Source organism: Branchiostoma floridae, chromosome 12 (genome assembly GCF_000003815.2).
Source record: "Branchiostoma floridae strain S238N-H82 chromosome 12, Bfl_VNyyK, whole genome shotgun sequence".
NCBI classification, from domain to species: Eukaryota; Metazoa; Chordata; class Leptocardii; order Amphioxiformes; family Branchiostomatidae; genus Branchiostoma; species Branchiostoma floridae.
The window spans coordinates 1-20,516 of NC_049990.1; the positions used below are offsets into that span (position 1 = coordinate 1).

Genomic DNA, 20,516 nt, shown 5'->3' on the forward strand with positions numbered 1-20,516 from the left:
TGATTTTTATTGGAGTATCATGAAATGGACCTGGCATTGTAAAATGGATCTTTCCACATTGACTCAAGGAGTCCACAACAGCCCCCCTCCTTCCTGCCGCCTTGTCACAGAACTTTGGTTATAGTTGCGACACTTTGTGCCTCATGTATTATCGGCCGTCCGGACGTAGTAACATCTTGGTCTTCATAAACAGCGCCGATACCAGGCCTGGGTCTTGTAATCACCGGGTTTGTCTTGAGCCAAGATTTATTTCATTTATTATCATTCCTCAAAAGTACATTGGCAGGGGGACAAGCTATACAAGCCTCCCTGAATTGGGTACAATATGTACAATACTTTTACTGAACAGTCATAGTCGAAACGTTAAACATACACGCTATGTGCTATGCAGAATTGTTATACAGTCTGAGGGCACAGTGCACGAAAGACTGCTTCAGTCTTTTCGTTCTGGCAAATGGCACTGAGATGATCTGTCTATTTCTTAGTGTTCTTCCAGTAGCTGACAGTCTCTGGGCGGGCACCAGGTCATGTAGTGGGTGTTCAGGGTGCAGCATTGCCTTGAACAGGGAAACAGCAGCTGCTTATCTCCTCTCCTTCAGGGAAGGCAGTTCTATCAAAGTTATGTCAAAGTAACGTTAATGGAGCAGTTTTGAGAATTTGCGACACGCACCACTGGAGTCCAGGATAATTATGCAGCTGACTTAATGACTTTCTACCGAGGCCCGCACGAGACCTTTATCCTACACAAGTAACACACAGAACAAACTAGGCACGTACCGCAGTCTAACTCAGCTCAACGGACCGCAAAGATGTGGAAGTTTCTGTTGCTCATCGCGGCTGTGATCGTCTGGCCGGGATCGGCACAAGGTAGAGATAAACGATTTGTGGGAATAACTTTCTTACATAGCAGTATTTCTGGGAATCAAGTGCGAGTTATGACAGAGGTGGGCCATTAGTTGTTTTAACATAAAAATGGAGGTGTTATTTTTGGTGAGCCTGTCTATGTGTGGCTCAGTCAGTCGAGGGCATCATCAGATGTCAACTCGGGAAGCATGCTGGACCCTCCTTCTCCACTCCTCCCTATCCTCCACCAGTGATCTTAGTTCACTGAGCTGCGCTGCTCATTCTGTCGAGCCAGGAATCTCGCTTGAGTGTGTCTATAAAGTTAGTTCTCCGCCTGCCAGGTTTTCTCTTGCCCTGGACCGGTTCCCATAAGATCAGGTCATTTGCCACTAACCCAGGGTGTCGCACATAGTGGCCAGAGAGCTGCACGCGCCTTTGCCTGATCATATCACTTAATCTAGGCAGGTTACCCTATAGTGCTGTATTTTTCACATGGTCCTCCCATCACACATTTAGAGCTCTGCTTAGCATTCTGGTGTACATGCCATCCAGTGCCTTCTCATCCTGTACTGTTAGTGTCCAGCCATACAGCAGCACACACTCAACTGTAGAGACACAGAGGCATCGTTTGAAGTCGTCAGAATTTCCCGACTGCCACACTCTCCTCATGCTGTGTACCAACATGCGCTGTAGTCTCTTGCTGCCATGGAAAATGTTCGAGGTGGTTTTAATTTCGCGGCAAATTTGCAACGCGAAAAGCGCGGACATAAAACCACCGCGAAATTTTCTGCATTTACAGTAGCATCCTGTTGTAAAGCTTCATGACGAGTGATATCAAACTGATTCCCCTATAACTATCGGGGTTTGTCTCCCGTTTTCGGAACTGCAACAATGATGAGTGTTTTCCAGCGCTCCGGTAGCTGGCCAGTGGAGAAAGCTTGTTGATGAAACCCAGGAACTAGGGCTGGGTACCGGTACAGGAAATTCAGGTCCAGGTCCTGTTCAGGTCCAAAGGATCAGGTCCAGGTCCGGACCTGAACCTGGACCTGATACAGTATGACTCACATACCTATGGTCCATTTCACTACATAGAAATCTGTTTGGTAGAGTATTAGACTTACACTGGCGTTTTAAAATCCCACAACGCTAACTGCACTTGTACGATTGGATGTAAAACTTGGTAGAAATTAGCATAAACTCTACTCTTGACTACTTCACTATTGTTATTTTCTTCCACCTGCAAGCGCCAAAACGTGTGAATGCTTGATGAAATAATCTGTAAATTTTCTAATCGATCCAACATCCGGTCCACCTGATTTTTTCAGGTCCGGTTTTGTACCGGTACGCTGCACCGATACCCAGCCCTACCAGGGACACATCGTCTAGACCAGCATACCTAACGCTGATGAGTGGGTTTATCTGTTTGAATGCGTTTTTGGATATCTGTGGACAGCATAAACTAAAAGCCGCTGGATGGATTGTAATGATACTTGGTATGTAGATAGTTTTGGGAAAGCAAGGTTGATGGTTGCTTTTGTGTCTCCTGGTGTTTTTTCTTGATACTACATCAGAGCTTCCAAATTTTCTTGAATTTATGATCTTTTTGATCCTTTTAATCTTTGACCAAAAGCTTCTTGATCTTTTGGGGTGCCGATATCGTTTGATATCTGACGAAAGCTGCCTCCGTAGCTTGTTCTGAACTGCAAGGGTTTAGTCATAAACTAATTTAAGAATAGATTACGCTAATTACAACATTGTTTCATAATCTCTAGAATACACTCTGGTAGTGCGGACAGGGACACATCATCAGTGAGGAACCCGGGGTCATTGGGTGTTTCAGGTCTTTGATCATCATACACCCCGACCTGTGTCCGTATGGCTTCCACGGTTCCCCCCTACGGAACCACAACCAACGTGAGGCTTTCTCTGCAGCCTCCAGAATATCCCTGATGGAGTTCCAAAGCGGGAAACCTCTGACTCCAAGGAGTTTTAACACATAAGTCAAAGATTGCCCTGCGAAACCCCGGCAACCAAACCTCCACTGGTACACACCGGGCTCTCCACCCCTTACTCTGGCTTTGTACTACCAGCTCGGCATACTTTGCCCTCTTCCGTTCGTTGGCTTCACTTATCCGCTCCTCCCAGGGAACAGTTAACTCCAGCAGAACCAATTAAACAACAAAAGCAAATGTGCAAAAATATCTCACACCTGATATCTCTCACCGTACACCTGTTGTTTATTTATTCTCATGAACACTAATGCAAAAGTATAGCGTATGAAGTAAACACATTTCATAAGATGTCTAACTTTTCTAAGACCAACAGGTGTACCTGACCACGATTGACAACTGGTCCTTTTGGAAGATTCGTGCGACAGGCCCGATGACCAATGCCAACGTGAAGGCCACGTGTAAAGCGGCGGGGATGAAGTTACCGTGCTACCGGAGGGGGAGGGACAAGTGGGGCTGGTGGGCCCCAGGCTGCATCAAGTTTCACCATGCCGAATACATAACGCTCAATGCTCTCTCCGGTGAACTGTGTGGGCGCACGAGCGGGTACGGCAGTCGGTGTCAGCCGCTTGATGAAACCTTTGTGTACGCTGCTGGCCGGGACAGCGCTTTCGGAGTGGAATATATGTCTGACAACGCTGTTCTTGGCCTGAAAGGAGCGAATTACAACAACATGTACGCGCTGTGTGCAGGTGAGGATGTTGCATAGAAATTGTTTGTTTGTTTGTTTATTCAGTTTCCACATACAAAATGATAATAGATACAGAAGAGAATAAAATATAATACAGGTGCAGGGGGAGGGAAAAACCTTAACGGTTTATGCTGTGCCCTCCTCCTCTATGCTTATACAAAATGTATGATCAATGAAATCATAATTAACAAAGAAAGAACTAGCACATGTTATAATTATACAAAAGATGTACGATCAGTGAAATCAATAAATAACAAACATAAGTAACTAACACAATCATATGTTATAATGATACAACAAAAGATGTATGATCAGTGGATCAATAAATAACAAGGAGAAGTAACTAACACAGTCATATGTTATAGTAATACAAAAAAGAAAATGTGTGATCAATGAAATCAAATGATAATAGCAATATGAATTAAGAAATTGTTTCCCAAGCCGATGTCATTGAAGCAACTTCGATTTTTTTTTCGGGATGGTGGGAGATATCCAACATTTATTTCCATAAAGGACAGAATATACATAAACTTTGAATGCATATAATAGTTTAAAAAACTAAGCAATCATCTTTATCATAACAATTGACTTTTTTTAATTAAAAACAAAAACAAAAATGGTACATTTGTCAACCACTAAGACTAGTGTTTGTACAGTCGAGTACTATTGCACATGGAGGGATAACATATACTGGTGTGTCTGGACGAATTACATGTGTAACTTAACATGCAGTACATGGGCAGTGGAACAGTCAGGAAAGACAAAGTCTGTTACTACACTATGATCAAACATGGAGTAGTGTAACAATAGGTGGGGTTCATGCCAAAATATCAATAGTAAATTTGTACAATTAATCTACATTGGCTGTCAGTCTACCGTTCTTCAAGGTCCTTTTCAATGACATTAAAGAGGTTAGTTATGCACAGGTGTGGGTCAACAATTGACTTGGCTGAGATGGGACGGGGCTGGGAGGGGTAAACATATATAGCAGTGGACAGCACTTCAGTCGGAAGATTCGTCTCGGTCTGTATCTTGTGTTTGGGCAGAAGAAATGACCAACTTGATGTGAAAAACTCTGTTTCCAGCCCCTACGTGTGCCAAGTCTCCATGCGCACATGGCACCTGTACTGATGATGTCGGGAGCTACACCTGTAGCTGTGAGAACGGCTGGACAGGACAGGACTGCGATCAAGGTTAGTAATGCTTTCCTTCAATATCATAAATTCTAACTGCTGTTGGCATGCAACGAGGCACTTTCAATAGAAGATATATTTGTTTGTCCCTGCAAAGTCGGTATGATGGGAACATGGGGTTTTCGTTACTCTCGAAGCAGAGGTTGATAGGAAAATCTCTAGGCTACCTCTCAAAACATATACACAGCTCACAATTTGGCAAGAAACTTGAGTTACTGAACCACAAAAAAAGTATGATTTATTCCTACATTTAACTCATGGCAAAATGGCAAGCATGAAGTACTGCAAACAAAAAAGTAACGAAAAGTAGAAGCAAAAACCTTCCCCACTGATGTATGCATATTCAATAACTATGGCAATAATACCAGCATGGCGCTGAAAACCTTCAAACATCCAATTTTGACAAGCTCATTTTTGTCGCATCCGGTTTTGGAAATACCCACACAACAGAGTTGTAATGGAAAGATGCACAAATTAATACCCATTATCATTACCATTACTGTATCACTTCCCACTTCTTGGACAATCAGTTAAAACGGATTGATGTATGTTAATGTACTCGGAATTAATCTACGGGCACAAGTGACCCAGTGCAAAAGGAAACGGCCAGCAAAAGTGTATTATGAGCCCCAAAGGGGCCAGAGAGTCTGCTATGGTGGGTATCAATTCAGCAGAAGCTCCACTGCGAACTTTCAATAACCTCATCATTTTTCACCATCTGCTTACCATCAACTCATTATATGATTAGATCATTAGATTGTACAAACACATCAAATAATACATAAAGCCGACAGTCCGGCTGACATCAAGGCACTTGAGCTCCAGACCTATAAGACCTTCAGCTCAGCCGCACTGCCGAGTTCAGGATGAAAACCTCCCTGGCGATGTTAAACTTGGGTTAAGGATCTCTCTATGTCCTTAGAAAGCCCATGTTGAAAATTGCGAATCATCTACCCCCCTCCCCCCCCACACACACCAAAAAGTCACCATCTACCCCCCTCCCCCCCCACACACACCAAAAAGTCACCGCTTTAGAAGCCTGCGAAGGAGGCTGAAATAGATTATATTTCTTGATGTCGCACAACTCTAAAATGTTGACTGAAGGTTACTTTCGGCTCATTCGTACTGTGTGTGTGGAGTTATAGTGAACATCTATTTTTCATCTTTAAGCTATCTGTCTTCTTGACATGTATGTAATATGGTTGTTGCACTAGTGTTAGGAGCAATCTAATTGCTGTCTTATTCATGTATATGTCAACTGGTTAAGAAAATACTATAATGGCTACAATAATCTATAAAAACACACAAAATGTTAACGTTCATAAGTGATTTCAAATATATAATCACCTGTTTTGGACAAGACTGTATCTAACACATTTCCACCTTCCAATGACAAATTACACTTGGTGGCAGCGGTGGAATACAAAATTGATCTTTGAATGATTATGTTTGATCTCAGAGCGTAACGCTGAGACTACCCGTGTATGTCCTGTTTGGGCCGTGTTCTAGATATCCAGGACGCGTCGTCCTGCTCAGGCCGTGTTCTGGATATCCAGGATGTGGTCTAAGCCGTATAATATGTGGGGAAGGACAACCTCAAGCCAACCGTTCACACTTACGCCACATCTTCAGAAAAGACGCTGGAGCCGCATGTTCCCTGTTTAGGAACTTTATTCGAACCAACACACAACAAACTTCAGGGGAGGGGCTGCTAAATCGAATTGCCCATTCCCTACATGGTTAAGCCATGTCAAACAATCACTTAAAAACACATTTACCTACATTTCAAACCTCAAGTCTTTACCCCCACTGCAAAGCTGGATTTGTTAGGTTTGTTTTGGTTCAAAAAGCCCGAGTTCAACTCCGGTATTTTAACGAGCTAGCCTACAGCCAGATGATTGTCATGATGTCAGGATTGCACCCCCTCCCCTAATGGATCAGTCCATGTGCCAGTCATGAATATGAAGGTCACTCATAGGTCAAAGCATGCCAAAGGTCACAATTTTTGGCAAGATTTTAAAAATATACATGCTTCAGTCACTCTTGCAGAAACATAGACCTTTGTGATCGAAATTTGCCCAGGGAAAAAAATTCATCTAAAAGAAACAGGCTAAGGGTAGGCACCGGGCACTTTCTGCGCAGCTCCGGAAAACAACTCCCTCCCCATAAGGATGTGACCTAAGCCGTGTTCTGGATACTGGCGGGATATGGATGCAACAGTCCCCTTCATTGCTCCACGCACATTTTGTGACAGCGATGTGATACGAAATTGATCCTTGAATGATTATGTTTGATCACAGAGCAGTCGCTGCTGGCCCGGGCCGCATACTGGCCACTGATGAGAAGGCCAGGGAGCTGGACAAATTGGAGGTGAACCAAGTGATGACGCATAAGGAATAGAGAAAAAGTAAGACAGTGCAGATCATTTTTGTTCAAGATTATGTTTTCCTCACAATCCTATATGATACATCTTTTTTAACGTGGGAAACACATATATAACGCTTTGATAAGGATTTGATGTTCTGCTTATCATGTCATATCATGATGGACATAAAGAAGGAATGGCGATTCTTGCTAACTTGTGGTTTGCTGTCTCATTCATATACATGTGTTGTTTTATCGGTAACGTACCTGCCTACAATGCAATCGTTTTTGTGTAAATGAAGCAACGTTAAATTCGTATAAGACAGAGGCAAAGACTTATAATTTTGGCACTGCCTGTATTTACCTTTTTTCCTAAGTTGTTCGCTATATGTACCTTTTCAGGACCTCTGCGTGGACCATGAGATCAGTCACGTCATCATCAATTATAATAAGGATAAATAAGAGATAGTGTCTGTTTTCTGTAATTAAGGGATAGTGTCTGTTTTTCTGTAATTAAGGGATAGTGTCTGTTCTTCTGTAATTAAGGGATAGTGTCTGTTTTCTGTAATTAAGGGATAGTGTCTGTTTTTCTGTAATTAAGGGATAGTGTCTGTTCTTCTGTAATTAAGGGATAGTGTCTGTTTTTCTGTAATTAAGGGATAGTGTCTGTTCTTCTGTAATTAAGGGATAGTGTCTGTTTTTCTGTAATTAAGGGATAGTGTCTGTTCTTCTGTAATTAAGGGATAGTGTCTGTTTTTCTGTAATTAAGGGATAGTGTCTGTTCTTCTGTAATTAAGGGATAGTGTCTGTTTTTCTGTAATTACCGAGATAGTGTCTGTTTTTCTGTAATTAAGGGATAGTGTCTGTTTTTCTGTAATTAAGGGATAGTGTCTGTTTTTCTGTAATTAAGGAATAGTGTCTGTTTTTCTGTAATTAAGGGATAGTGTCTGTTTTTCTGTAATTAAGGGATAGTGTCTGTTCTTCTGTAATTAAGGGATAGTGTCTGTTTTTCTGTAATTAAGGGATAGTGTCTGTTTTTCTGTAATGAAGGGATAACGTCTGTTTTTCTGTAATTAAGGGATAGTGTCTGTTTTTCTGTAATTAAGGGATAGTGTCTGTTTTTCTGTAATTAAGGGATAGTGTCTGTTTTTCTGTAATTAAGGGATAGTGTCTGTTTTTCTGTAATTTAAGCGCTAGTGTCTGGTTTTTCTCTAATGAGGGGATAGTGTCTGTTTTTATGTAATGAATGGATAGTGTCTGTTTTTGTGTAATGTCGGGATAGTGTCTCTTTTTATGTAATGATGGGATAGTGTATGTTTTTCTGTACTCTGTATGTTTCTCGGAGTCTTTAGTAAAAGTTTTGATTAAAAATTTGGGCATCTGCACGTCGGTCTTGAAACCCTTCTTCTTTTGCTAAGTGTTCCGGTTTCTTTTACGTGCAGAGGTGTATCGTTTGTTGCTTGCACCTAAAGCTTCCTCTTATGTGCTCATATCCGCTCGCTAATCATCTCCCTCAAGCTTTCTAATACTATCTTTTGCAACATGTCCCTATGATTTTCGCCGGTGTCAGATATGGGGGGACATAGAGTGCGTGTGAGTTTCACATTGTGATATTTATTGTTATAGCGTTTGAGAGAGAGAGAGAGAGAGAGAGAGAGACAGAGAGAGAGAGAGAGAGAGAGAGAGAGAGAGAGTGAGAGGGAGAGGGAGAGGGAGAGTTGGATCGTTTTAAAATACAACCGATAAAGGTAACCCCGTGGAAAAGGGTGACTTACCGTTGATTGTACATTTTAGCTACTACCTCTGATATTCCTCCAATTTTTTGGGTCATGACAAACTGTACCGTTACTTTGCGATCGTACTTGTGTATTTCTAACACTGTACTAGACTAGAGTTTGCTTGTACTGTTCAGTACAAACCTGGTGTGTTACGCATAGTGCAGTTTACCGGGTTTGCAAAAAAAAGCTATGTGTGTTCCATTTTATCATTAAAGCGCAACTCCGATCATTTTAATGCAATACCTCTTCGCTAGCCAGACTGGACTCCAAACTGTCTCTCACTAGAGGAAATAAAGTCGACATTGTTGCTGATATCAAGACGCTTGATCTACTGAACCACGAAAGAATTCATGCACACATTTAGAGAATACCGTAAACGTAAGAATAAAGTACCGCAAACAGAAAATTATGAAAAACCTTCCCAATTGATGTATGCATACTCAAGTAAGCCAAAATAGGTCAATAGTGCCAGCATGCATGGTGGGTTCAAACATTCAATTTTGACAAGCTCATGGTCAATTTTGTCGTATCCGGTTGTTTATTTAAACGATCACTGAATATGGAAGTACCCACAGATCACAGCTGTGACGGAAGGATCCACAAATTAGAATACAACACCTAAAGACTTTCAACTATGTTTGTTCCTTTTTTATCATTGAAGCGCAACTCCAATCATTACATATGTAATACCTCTTCGCAAGCCGGATAGCGACCGGACCGGACCATAGCTAGCAAGGCTGGGCTCCTGTTTACCTCTCAAGAGGAAAAATAAAGTCGACATTGTTGCTAATTATCAAGACACTTGAGCTACTGAACCACGAAAGAATTCATGCACACATTTAGATAATACCGTAAGCGTAAGAATAAAGTACCGCAAAGAGAAAATTATGAAATACCTTCCCAATTGATGAATGCATACTCAAGTAAGCCAAAATAGGTCAATAGTGCCAGCATGCATGGTGGGTTCAAACATTCAATTCTAACAAGCTCATTTTTGTAGTATCCGGTTGTTTATTTAAATTATCACTGACTATGTAAGTACCCACAGATCACAGTTGTGATGGAAAGATCCACACATTAGAATACAAGACCTAAAGACTTTCAACTACGTTTGTTCCCTTTTATCATTGAAGCACAACTCCGATCATTACATATGCAATACCTCTTCGCAAGCTGGATAGTGACCGGGCCGGACCGTAGATAGCAAGGCTGGGCTCCTGTTTACCTCTCAAGAGGAAAAATAAAGTCGACATTGTTGCTAATATCAAGACACTTGATCTACTGAACCACGAAATAATTTATACATACATTTTGATCATACCGCAAGGCGCAATCGTAAAGTACTGCAAACTGAAAAATAACGAAAAGCAGAAGAAAGAAACTTTCCCCATCGATGTATGCATATTCAAGTAAGTCAATGGGTGAATAGTACAATCATGGTTCAAACATTCAATTTTACAAGCTCATTTTTGTCGTATCCGGTCATTCATTTCGATGCTCACTGAATATGCAAGTACCCACACAACGGAGTTGTAATAGACGGAATCGCAAATTAGAGCACAACATAAAAAGACATTAGGCTTTAAGTGCTCTAATTTTTGTTATTGAAGCGTAACTTTGAGCATTAGAAATGGCTGCCACCATCTCTTCTGGTCTCGGGACGGGGTACGAAAAATAGTCACAAACTCCAAAACAAGAATCAAACAGATACAGCCCATAGTCCATGCATATGTAGTCTGCTTAAAACGTCCGGACAATAGTTACATCGCCTATTTTTATTTCCCGTAACTCGTAGGGAAACCATCTTCGTAATTCGTAGCGAGGCGACCAAGTTTAGCGTAATTGCCTTCCTTGATTTAGCGTAATACGTAGGTTTTTTTTTCTAAATTCAGCGTAAATCGTTGTCGGGACCCCCCATGCAGACCCTCTCAAAAGATCATCTAAAACAAATCTCAATCCATGTACTAGTATATAAATATATCTATATTTATTCCAAGTTACATGGATCACATAACTGTTACATTATTGTGTGTAACGGATAAAGTGTGAGTTCAGTAGACGCCCCGCTGCGGTTTTGATGAAATTCATCATTATAATATATCACCATCTATCTACCAACAGCTCCGATAATTACATTGTGCAAACACATCGAGGGCTGTATAAAGCCGGCAGTCCGGCTGATATCACGACACTTGATTGAGCTCCAGACCCACTAGTCGTCAGCCCAGCCCTACTAGGTACCGAGTTCATGATGAAAACCTCCCTGGTGCTGCTTCTCGCTGTGGTGGTCATCTCGGCACAGATGTGGGCCGCCGACAGTGTCGCGATGCCGAATATATACGCGCCCATAGGACACCCCTATGGCAGGGGCCTCGGTAAGTGAGGTTTCTTTGAAAATATTTCTCTATCTGTTATTTTTGGAGGTGGCAGGGTCAATTTCACTGCAGGAGGCAATTTTACTGCGTTATGAACGAAAATTAAGAAACCTATGATGAATTTGTGTCCCTGGTCTCTAAGATTGTGGATTTTCGCTAGCCACCTTCACAGGCTTCCGAAGGTGTTTATTTTTTTTGGGTAGCGTTGGTTCGCGGTTTTTAACATGGGCTAAGGCTTTCTCTATGTCGGGAGAGACAGTTAGCCCATGTTGAAAATCGCGAACCAGTGCTTCTGCAGAAAAAAGCAAACACTACGTCTCAGAAGTGTGCGAAGGAGTCTACACCTCCACCCCCATAGATATTTCTTGATGGCGGAGGACTCCAAAATGTTGACTGACTGAATTTCTTTCGGCACATTCTCACAGTGTGTGTAGTTTTAGCGACCGTCTATTCTTTATCCTTGTGTCTTCACGATATGCATGTAATATTATAGTAGGTGTACTAGTGTTACGAGCACATTTTGATGTTGCAATATGGCTAACAGCCGTTTGGCATGGTCGTTTGGTGGTACTTGAACCCCACTGTTACAGAATGCTTATGTTTGCCCTCAGAGCGCGGCGCCGAGGCTACCCATGTACGTCCTGTTTGGGCCGTGTTCTGGATACCCAGGATGCAGCCTAAGCCGTACACGTGTTATGGATACTGACGGGATCTGGATGCAACAGTCCCCTTCATTGCATCCCCTACATTAGGTAGCGGTGGGACCCGAAATTAATTTTTGAATGATTATTTTTGCCCGCAGAGCGCGGCGCCGAGGCTACCCGGACCCGTGTAGCGGCCCTGAAGGCGCTCCTGGCCCACAGACTGGCCGCTGCTGCTGAGATGGCCAGGGAGATGGAGACACGGGAGGTGGACTAAGCCATGACGCAAAAGAAGTAAGGCAAAGGTAAGAGAGTGCAAATCATATTTGTTCTTATCTTTTCCTGAAAATTATATGATACATTTTCATTGTGCAAAAAACGTATATCACACTTTGATAAGGATTTGATGTTTTGTTTATCATGTCATATCATGATGGACATAAAGAAGGAATGGCGATTCTTGCATCCATGTACATGTGTTGTTCCATCGGTAACGTATGCTTATAATACGATCGTGTTTGTGTAAATGAAGACACAGGCAAAGACGTATAATTTGGCACTATCTTTTCCTAAGTTGTTCGCTATATGTACCTTTTCAGAACCTCGGCGCCAACCATGAGATCATCCACGTGATCATCAACTGTTGAGCATGCGCAGCCATCTCTAAGGGATAATTAAGGGATGGTGTGTGTTTTCCGATATGTACACTGGATGTTAAGCGGAGTCTATAGTAAAAGTTTGGACAAAAAAATGTGCATAAGCACGGCAGTCTACACACCCTACTCCTTTCGATGTTGGGTTCTTATACGTGCAGAGGTGTAACGTTTGTGGCTTGCACCTAAAGCTTCCTCATGCACGGAGCCACTCGCAAGACGTCAATATCCAAACTCACGAATACAATCTTTTACAACATGTCCCTAAGATTTAGACCGGTAGAAAATATGAGAAAACATGAGAAGCATGGAAAATTCAAATTATGATGTTCAACCGCCAGCTCACCTTAATCCGAGTGGTAACCTTTATCAATGGCTTGAAAAATAAATGGATGGTTGTCTTAAACTACAATATTGTCGTCCGTTGACTTGATAGCCCTAAATACAATTGGATCGTTTTAAAATACAACCGAGAAAGGTAACCCCATGGAAAAGGGTGACTTAGCGTTAATTGTACATTTTAGCTCTGATATACCTCCAACTCCAATTTTTTGGGTCATGACAAACTGTACCGTTACTTTGCGATCGTACTTGTGTATTTCTAACACTGTACTAGACTAGAGTTTGCTTGTACTGTTCAGTACAAACCTGGTGTGTTACGCCTTAGGCCTTTTTACCGGGTATGCAAAAAAAAGCTAGCAAGGCTGGACTACAGAATACCTCTCAAGAGAGAATAAAAAGTCGACAACTTTGTTAATATCAAAAATACCTAATAAACCACGAAATAATTCATACACACATCTAAATCACAGAGTAATGGCAAGCATAAAGTATTACGAACTGAAAAGTAACGAAAAACAGACAAAAGAGCAACCTGCCCCATTGATGTATGTATATTCAAGACATACGTCAATAGTACCAGCATGGCGCTTACGAGCTTCAAACAATCTATTTCAACAAGCTCATTTTTGTCGTATCCGGTCATTTATTTAAACTACCACTGAATATGGAACTACCCACACAACAAAGTTGTAATAGACGAAACCGCAAATTAGAGTACAACATCAAAAGACATTTGACTTAAAGTGCCCCATTTTGTCTTTGAAGCGTAACTCTGAGTATTGGAAATGGCTGCCACCAACAAGGCTTGGCAGGGGTTATAAGAAATAGTCACGAACTACAAGTACCCCAAAACCAAAACAAGTAGATACACTCCATATTCCATGCATGTATAATTTTTTTTAATACGTCCGGATAGTAGTTCTCATTAATAGCCATTATCATTACCATAGTACCATATCACTTCCCCGTTCTCAGAAAATCGACTTAAACGGAAGCTATGTGTAAATTTGCGATCGTCTATTTATCCCTCTATCTATTTCTAGTTACGGGGAAAACAGAAGAAGAAGAACTTTATTGCACGACAATTGTACATGATACAATGTATGACAACAACTATTACACAAAGTACAAAATAGAGGTATAGAATACATGACTGTTCTTCTATTAATTGTGTGCAACGGATGAAGTGCAGGTTTGTAATTGAATGCAATTCAGTAGCCTCCATATATGGCTCTCTGGGCCTTTTGTCCGTCTTTTTGGTACACTTCATGATACCCTTTTGCTGGCCATTTCTGCTGGGTCTTCTACGGGACGGCGGCACAGTTGATCCAGTCCAAAAAGAAACGGCCAGCAAAATTGTATTATGAGCCTCCTAAAAGACGAAACAGGACAGACAGCCTGCTACGGATCCGGAGGCTAGCAATTCAGGAGAATTTCTAAAGGCAGACAGCATGGGGAAAGCGATGCTTGACAGTCTTCTGGGCTGCTACAGTGGTTCGGGTGGCAGGGGAGGAGCGACACCCGACAAAATTATAGTCAAGTCCACTCCGAACTTTCAATAACCTCATCATTATTTATCACCATCTGTCTACCATTCAGGTTCTGGTTCAGGTTCAGGTCTACCATTAACTCATTATATGATTAGGTCATTACATTGTGCAAACACATCAAGAGCTATATAAGCCGGCAGACCGGCTGATATCAAGGCACTATAGAGCTCCAGACCCACGAGACCGTCAGCCCAGCCGCACTGCCGCCAGCCCAGCCGCACTGCCGCCAGCCCAGCCGCACTGCCGTCAGCCCAGCCGCACTGCCGTCAGCCCAGCCGCACTGCCGCCAGCCCAGCAGCCCTGCCGTCAGCCCAGCCGCACTGCCGCCAGCCCAGCAGCACTGCCGTCAGCCCAGTCGCACTGCCGTCAGCCCAGCCGCACTGCCGAGCTCAGGATGAAAACCTCCCTGGTGCTGCTTCTCGCTGTGATGGTCATCTCGGCACAGATGTTGTCCGCCGACAGCCTCGTGTTCGGGCCGCCTGGCAGTGGCCTCAGTAAGGAAGCTATCTTTGAAAACACTTATTTATCTGTTTTGTTTGGAGGTGGCAGAGTTAATTACTGCAGGGGTAATTTCATTGCGTTGTGAACGAAAATTAGAATGAAAATTATATCCCTGGTCTCTAAGATCGTGGAGTTTCTCCATTCTCCTTCTCAGGCTTCCGGTGCGGCGGTGTTTATTCTTTGGGGGTACGTAGCGCTGGTTCACGATTTTTAACATGGGCTGGGGCTTTCTCTATATCGGAAGAGGAAGTTAGCCCGTGTTGAAAATCGCGAACCAGTGCATTCCCAGAAAAAGGCAAACACTACAACCCAGAAGTCTGCAAAAGTTGGCTACACCCCCCCCCCCTCATAGATTTATATTTCTTGATGTCGTACGACTCTAGAATGTTGAATGACTATTACTTTTGGCACATTCGTACTGTGTGTGTAGTTCTACTGACCGTCCTTTTTTTGCCGGTGCGTAGCACCGGCTTTGAGGCGAGAGAAACCGTTCGTTCAACCCTTCAACCGTTCAATCTTTCAACGGTTGCATGGATGGATGCATGGATCGGTCGATTCAACCAAACCCTTCTATTAGCCATTCCATACGCCTGATTGCGTAATCATGTCAACGTTGCCGAGAGGTTTAAGGCGCTGAATGCAGATAGCGGTTTGCTTTTGCAGCCGTGGATCGTTCAACCCTTCAATCCTTCAGCGGTTGCATGGATGCATGGATGCATGTATCGGTCGATTTAACCAAACCCTTCCAATAGCCCTTCCATACGTATACGCTTAATTGCGTAATCAACTCAACGTGGCCGAGAGGTCTAAGGTGCTGGATGCGGATAGCGGTTTGCTTTTTTCAGAAGCTTTCTTGTTATCCTTGTGGAAGGCTGTACCAGTATTAGGAGCACATTTGGATGTTGCAATATGGCTGACAGCCGTTTGGCATGGTCGTTTGGCGATACGTGAACCCCACACTCTGTTTGCCCTCAGAGCGCGGCGCCGAGGCTACCCATGTACGTCCTGTTTGGGCCGTGTTCTGGATATCCAGGATGCAGCCTAAGCCGTACACGTGTAATGGATACTGACGGGATCTGGATGCAACAGTCCCCTTCATTGCTCCCCCTACATTCGGTAGCAGCGGTGGGACCCGAAATTAATTTTTGAATGATTATTTTTGCCCGCAGAGCGCGGCGCCGAGGCTACCCGGACCCGTGTAGCGGCCCTGAAGGCGCTCCTGGCCCGCAGACTGGCCGCGGCTGAGATGGCCAGGGAGATGGAGACACGGGAGTTGGACTAAGTCATGACCCAAAAGGAAAAAAGGAAGGGTAAGACAGTGTAAATCATGTTTGTTCAAGATTATGTTTTTCCTGAAAAAATCCAATACTGCGTTTTTCATTGTGAAAAAATATGTTAGACATTGGTAAAGACGGGCAAAGGCGTTCGATAAGGAATCGCTTGTTATCTATTTGTTCTCAACTTTTCTCGCTATATTTACGTTGTATAGGATAGGGTTGCAAAAATACGGAAATAGGTGCCTATCTAGTGCGGGAATGGCTTTAACTGTTTAAAAAACGTTTACATTTTCTCTGTCAGAACAGCCGCGGCTACCACGGTACTACCTCTGACTGACCGTTGGGCCTCCAACTCCAACTGATTCTTAAAAGGCATGCAGACGTCATGAAAAACGAACTGTACCGTTACATTGCGATTATCCTTGTATATTGTTAACGCTGTATTAGACTAGAGTTTGCATGTTACTTCTCTGGTATCTCCAGTATTGAATAATGCTTTGGAAAAGTTGTGAACATCAACTGTCATGACAAACTGTACCGTTACATTGCGATTATCCTTGTATATTGTTAACGCTGTACTAGACTAGAGTTTGCATGTTACTTCTCTGGTATCTCCAATATTGAATAAGACTTTGGAAAAGTTGTTCACGTGAATATCAACTGTCATGAGTTTTGACAAACTGTGCCGTTACGTTGCGATTATCCTTGTATATTGTTAACGCTGTACTAGACTAGAGTTTGCATGTTACTTCTCTGGTATCTCCAATATTGAATAAGACTTTGGAAAAGTTGTTCACGTGAATATCAACTGTCATGAGTTTTGACAAACTGTGCCGTTACGTTGCGATTATCCTTGTGTATTTCTAACACTAGATTAGAGTTTGCGCGTAATTTCACGGCTATCTCCAGTATTAGATAAGGATTTAGAAAAACATGTATTATTGCCTTGCTGTGAAAGAGGGTCAATACAAATGTGAAAACTCTATGATGTTTGTATTCTTTTGTGTGAAGTCATGAACTAGAATATAAACCGCATAATTTAGGCGTTTATCTTACTGAACCGCGCTAAATTGCGAACGGCAATTTTTCACCTGAAATCGCGAGTTTTTTATGTTGGCTATTTTTTAGATTCATTATGACAGGCAATAAAACCTGTTACGATTTTTTGTTTAAATTCCATAAAAAAGACGGACAGCAATTATACTGTCTTGACGTTTGCCTGGTGTAGATACAAGAAGATGAAACGTACTATCATTTACTAGTATAATTTATACATAGCTTGAAATTATGATTGCTTAGGAAACATGTTCATGAGGAAAATGGGTGCTGCAGTAAGTGTATAATGTATTTGGCAAAAATGGACAGAAACTGTAAATATAATTTTTTCTGCATGTTCTTTATTAATTAAACATCTTCTATCTCTATGTAGTACTTCTATGTCTTGTAAAGACTTAAAATAAGACAAAAAAACTAATTTCAAGGCACGCATGAAGCGGCCATTGGCTGGTCGTTGTCACGTGGTAGGCTTCGGTTGTGACGTCACTCAGGCTTGCATGAGAACGAGGCCACGCCCTCCTGGGTGCAGTACATGCCGTCCGGGCAGGAGGCGCTGTTGCACTTGTACTTGACCCCACGGGTGATAGGAGTCGGGTCTGTTCGGAATGTTCAATGAAGGTGATTTTCTTAACAGTTTTGTATTCGAAAGTAATGATAAAATATACCAGGAAGATAATTGTACGTATTGTTTCAATACAAATGACAAGTTGCCTATTGTTTTCTAGGGAAACAGAATAACAAATCATATGGAGTGATGGCATTCATGTAAGCATTTATGATTACTTTACCATGTATATAAAAAAACTGCGTAAAAAGTAATGACAATTTTTTTTTACTGTTACATAAAGACGATTTCAAAACCTACACCTGAACCTATTATGTCATAATGAAAGCTATACTCACGAGCGCAGAGGAAGTAGAACGTGAAGTCCTGGCAGACAAACCCAAGAGGACACGTGACTTGGGAACACCAATCCATGTCTAAATAAAAAAAGATAAAGATAAGGAAAAGGTTAGAAAAAAATGATCCGAACGTTTTTGAAGCCTTTGTTTGTTTGTTTGTTTGTTTGATTACTTCGATGTCAATTAGACGTTGTTACAAACTACCCAGACTCGTACCAACCTGACTCGCAGTGGTCTCCTTGGTACCCGGTTGGACAGATGCAGGTGTAGGAGTTGATGTCGTCATGACAACTCCCGCCATTTTGGCACGGGTCGGAGGCGCACTCGTCAATGTCTGTAAAACGTTAAGAACACGCCTATGATGAAACTGTGACAATAATTAAACTACAGGAGCTTCTGGTCATGCTTCCATTCCATATATAGAGACCATGTTGAAAAAAGCGAATTACAACAAAACAACAACAAATAGACGTCGCTGCCCTTGAAGTCTGCGAAGGAGGCTATGATTGAAGATGCTATTTTAGGAAACATGGCGTCTCAAGTTGACTACACTAAGGTACCCACCTATTTCACAATTCTTCCCGTCAAACCCGGCAGGACAGTCGCAGAAGGCGGCGGAGTCGTTGAAGCAGGAGGTGCAGATGCCGCCGTTCTGGCAGATGTTCTGTCCGCACGGTGTCAGGGCTGAAATATTGAATTTTTCGCAGTCAACTTGTAATATACTGATCCACGGTTTCAACTGCATATGCGCAGTGTAGTGCATGTGTGTAATTAATAAAAAGAACAACGTCTGGTCTCCAGCACGGTGCATATAAAAATGTCATGGGCCTTCAACTTTGAACTCTCACATGCACAGTTCAAAGTTGGACCGATTCATTTTACTTAACATTTAGCACAGTAAAAATAACTGCTTTTAAATTTTGAGGGTGAATTTTTAGTTTAGGCTCGAAACAACGCGTGCAGAATTGATTTAACGTTACCATCCTGGCAGACGTAGTTGTGCTGTTCCGTGCACGGTGCTGTCTTGGCCAGGAAGCTGTCCGTGCTGTCCAGGAGAACACACAGGTCACAGGGCGCGGCGGGTTCACTGGAGGACCACTGCAGGGGGGCTGGTGGGGATAATTCAACAAAAGCAATTAACTTGTGGGTGATAATGTAAACTTAATGTATTATTATTAACGTTTAAGTTATAGATGCTTGTATATTATGTTGTAAAAAGATACCAAACATTCAGTTGACAACATTGTTTCGTCAATTTTCGTGAATAAAATTTTTTCGGTTCTTTTTTATGATGTCCAGTTACCATTATCAGCATTATCGGGATCTATCGAGAATACAAATCATTGGACTTCAATTTGAATTACCTGAAAAAGGTGCCCCGTTGCTGAAAAACATCACCGCTGTTTTCACTGCGAGCCAGGTAGAAACGCCAGTGGTAGCCGCGATCTTGTCAGCGAGGAAAGTCTGCTGCTGCTGGTCTGTCACATCCACCAGGTGTCCGTCCTGAGCTCGGCAGGCTCGGGCCGCGTCAGGGTGGGCAGCAGCGGTGGGGGAGAACTGGTAACATTCTCCAGCAAAGGGCACTGGGATTGGTCAACAAGAAAAGTGAAGTGGCATTTCAATTCATTTAGAGATACTTGATTTTCTATGAATGTTTCAAATGTATACTACGTTACGTTTTGACTGAAAGCCTTCAGTTCAGTTCAATTCATCCTCATGTGTATACCGTATTTTGCGAATTTCAAAATCATGCTTTACACTGACTAACATCTCACAGTGGTGCATATGATCTTACACGTGCTCATAATTTTGATGTCGTATCATAACGGTAAAGAAAACCTCATTTCATCAGAAGGGGGCAGAAACCATGTTTTTTTTAAAGAAGTGTCATTGCATTATAAAGCCTAACCAGTTTCACAGTTCTTCCCAGTAGTATCTTTAGGACAGACACAGCTGTAGCCGCCATCATGATTCAGGCAGGTTCCTCCCAGCAAACAAGGGCTGCTCGCGCACTCGTCAATGTCTGAAACATAAAGAAAGAAGACTTAAATAAACGAAAATAGCAGAATCTATACAACTTCATATTTTCGATACATCCGCTCATTCTCATACGTAAGTTTATTTAGAAGAAAATGCTAACCTTGATCACAGTTGAGTCCTGTCCATCCGTTCTCACAGCTACACGTGTAGCTCGCTACTCCATCCGTGCAGGTTCCGTGTGTGCATGGGGAGGACGCACACTCATCGATGTCTGAAAAAATCATAAGGCATTCCACAGCCTTATACAGGAAATGTTTTCTCTGATCTTTTATTTTCTTACATACAATCCATCCACAATGG

The 20,516-nt window shown here is 42.4% G+C and overlaps 3 protein-coding genes and 1 long non-coding RNA gene across 4 annotated transcripts in view; 3 read left to right on the top strand and 1 right to left on the bottom strand.

Moving 5' to 3' along the window:
• The first annotated feature begins 466 nt into the window (after positions 1-466).
• Positions 467-3,561, top strand: LOC118427329. The gene is made up of 2 exons (XM_035837065.1): positions 467-867; positions 3,161-3,561. The coding sequence occupies exons 1-2, from the start codon at positions 810-812 to the stop codon at positions 3,559-3,561; spliced, it is 459 nt and encodes a 152-aa protein (XP_035692958.1). The 5' UTR covers positions 467-809.
• Positions 3,562-4,599: 1,038 nt separating this feature from the next.
• On the top strand, positions 4,600-7,917 carry LOC118427790. Its single transcript, XR_004832578.1, has 3 exons — positions 4,600-4,736; positions 7,037-7,143; positions 7,503-7,917. It is a non-coding gene; the product is annotated as an uncharacterized LOC118427790 (long non-coding RNA).
• A 6,423-nt stretch (positions 7,918-14,340) lies between these two features.
• On the top strand, positions 14,341-17,144 carry LOC118427874. Its single transcript, XM_035837837.1, has 4 exons — positions 14,341-14,383; positions 14,535-14,933; positions 16,110-16,250; positions 16,519-17,144. Exons 1-3 carry the CDS (start codon positions 14,341-14,343, stop codon positions 16,220-16,222), a joined length of 555 nt encoding a protein of 184 aa, XP_035693730.1. The 3' UTR covers positions 16,223-16,250; positions 16,519-17,144.
• Positions 17,145-17,668: 524 nt separating this feature from the next.
• LOC118427876 (fibropellin-1-like) overlaps positions 17,669-20,516 on the bottom strand; it is an 18,105-nt gene continuing 15,257 nt past the window's right edge. The window contains exons 2-9 of the mRNA XM_035837838.1: positions 20,317-20,427; positions 20,086-20,199; positions 19,541-19,759; positions 19,157-19,285; positions 18,741-18,860; positions 18,397-18,510; positions 18,177-18,254; positions 17,669-17,869 (exon numbers count right to left, since the gene is read on the bottom strand). Of these exons, the coding sequence (XP_035693731.1) occupies positions 17,757-17,869; positions 18,177-18,254; positions 18,397-18,510; positions 18,741-18,860; positions 19,157-19,285; positions 19,541-19,759; positions 20,086-20,199; positions 20,317-20,427 (998 nt within the window). The 3' untranslated portion in view covers positions 17,669-17,756. The remainder of the gene's footprint in view (positions 17,870-18,176; positions 18,255-18,396; positions 18,511-18,740; positions 18,861-19,156; positions 19,286-19,540; positions 19,760-20,085; positions 20,200-20,316; positions 20,428-20,516) is intronic.

Bases quoted from the DNA above. Each gene is read 5' to 3' on its own strand.
- LOC118427329 (XM_035837065.1), top strand. From the start codon at position 810: ATGTGGAAGTTTCTGTTGCTCATCGCGGCTGTGATCGTCTGGCCGGGA. The intron at 868-3,160 runs GTAGAGATAAAC...AACTTTTCTAAG, and splicing joins CTGGCCGGGATCGGCACAAG to ACCAACAGGTGTACCTGACC.
- LOC118427874 (XM_035837837.1), top strand. From the start codon at position 14,341: ATGGGGAAAGCGATGCTTGACAGTCTTCTGGGCTGCTACAGTG. The intron at 14,384-14,534 runs GTTCGGGTGGCA...TTATATGATTAG, and splicing joins TCTTCTGGGCTGCTACAGTG to GTCATTACATTGTGCAAACA. The intron at 14,934-16,109 runs GTAAGGAAGCTA...TTTTGCCCGCAG, and splicing joins GCCGCCTGGCAGTGGCCTCA to AGCGCGGCGCCGAGGCTACC.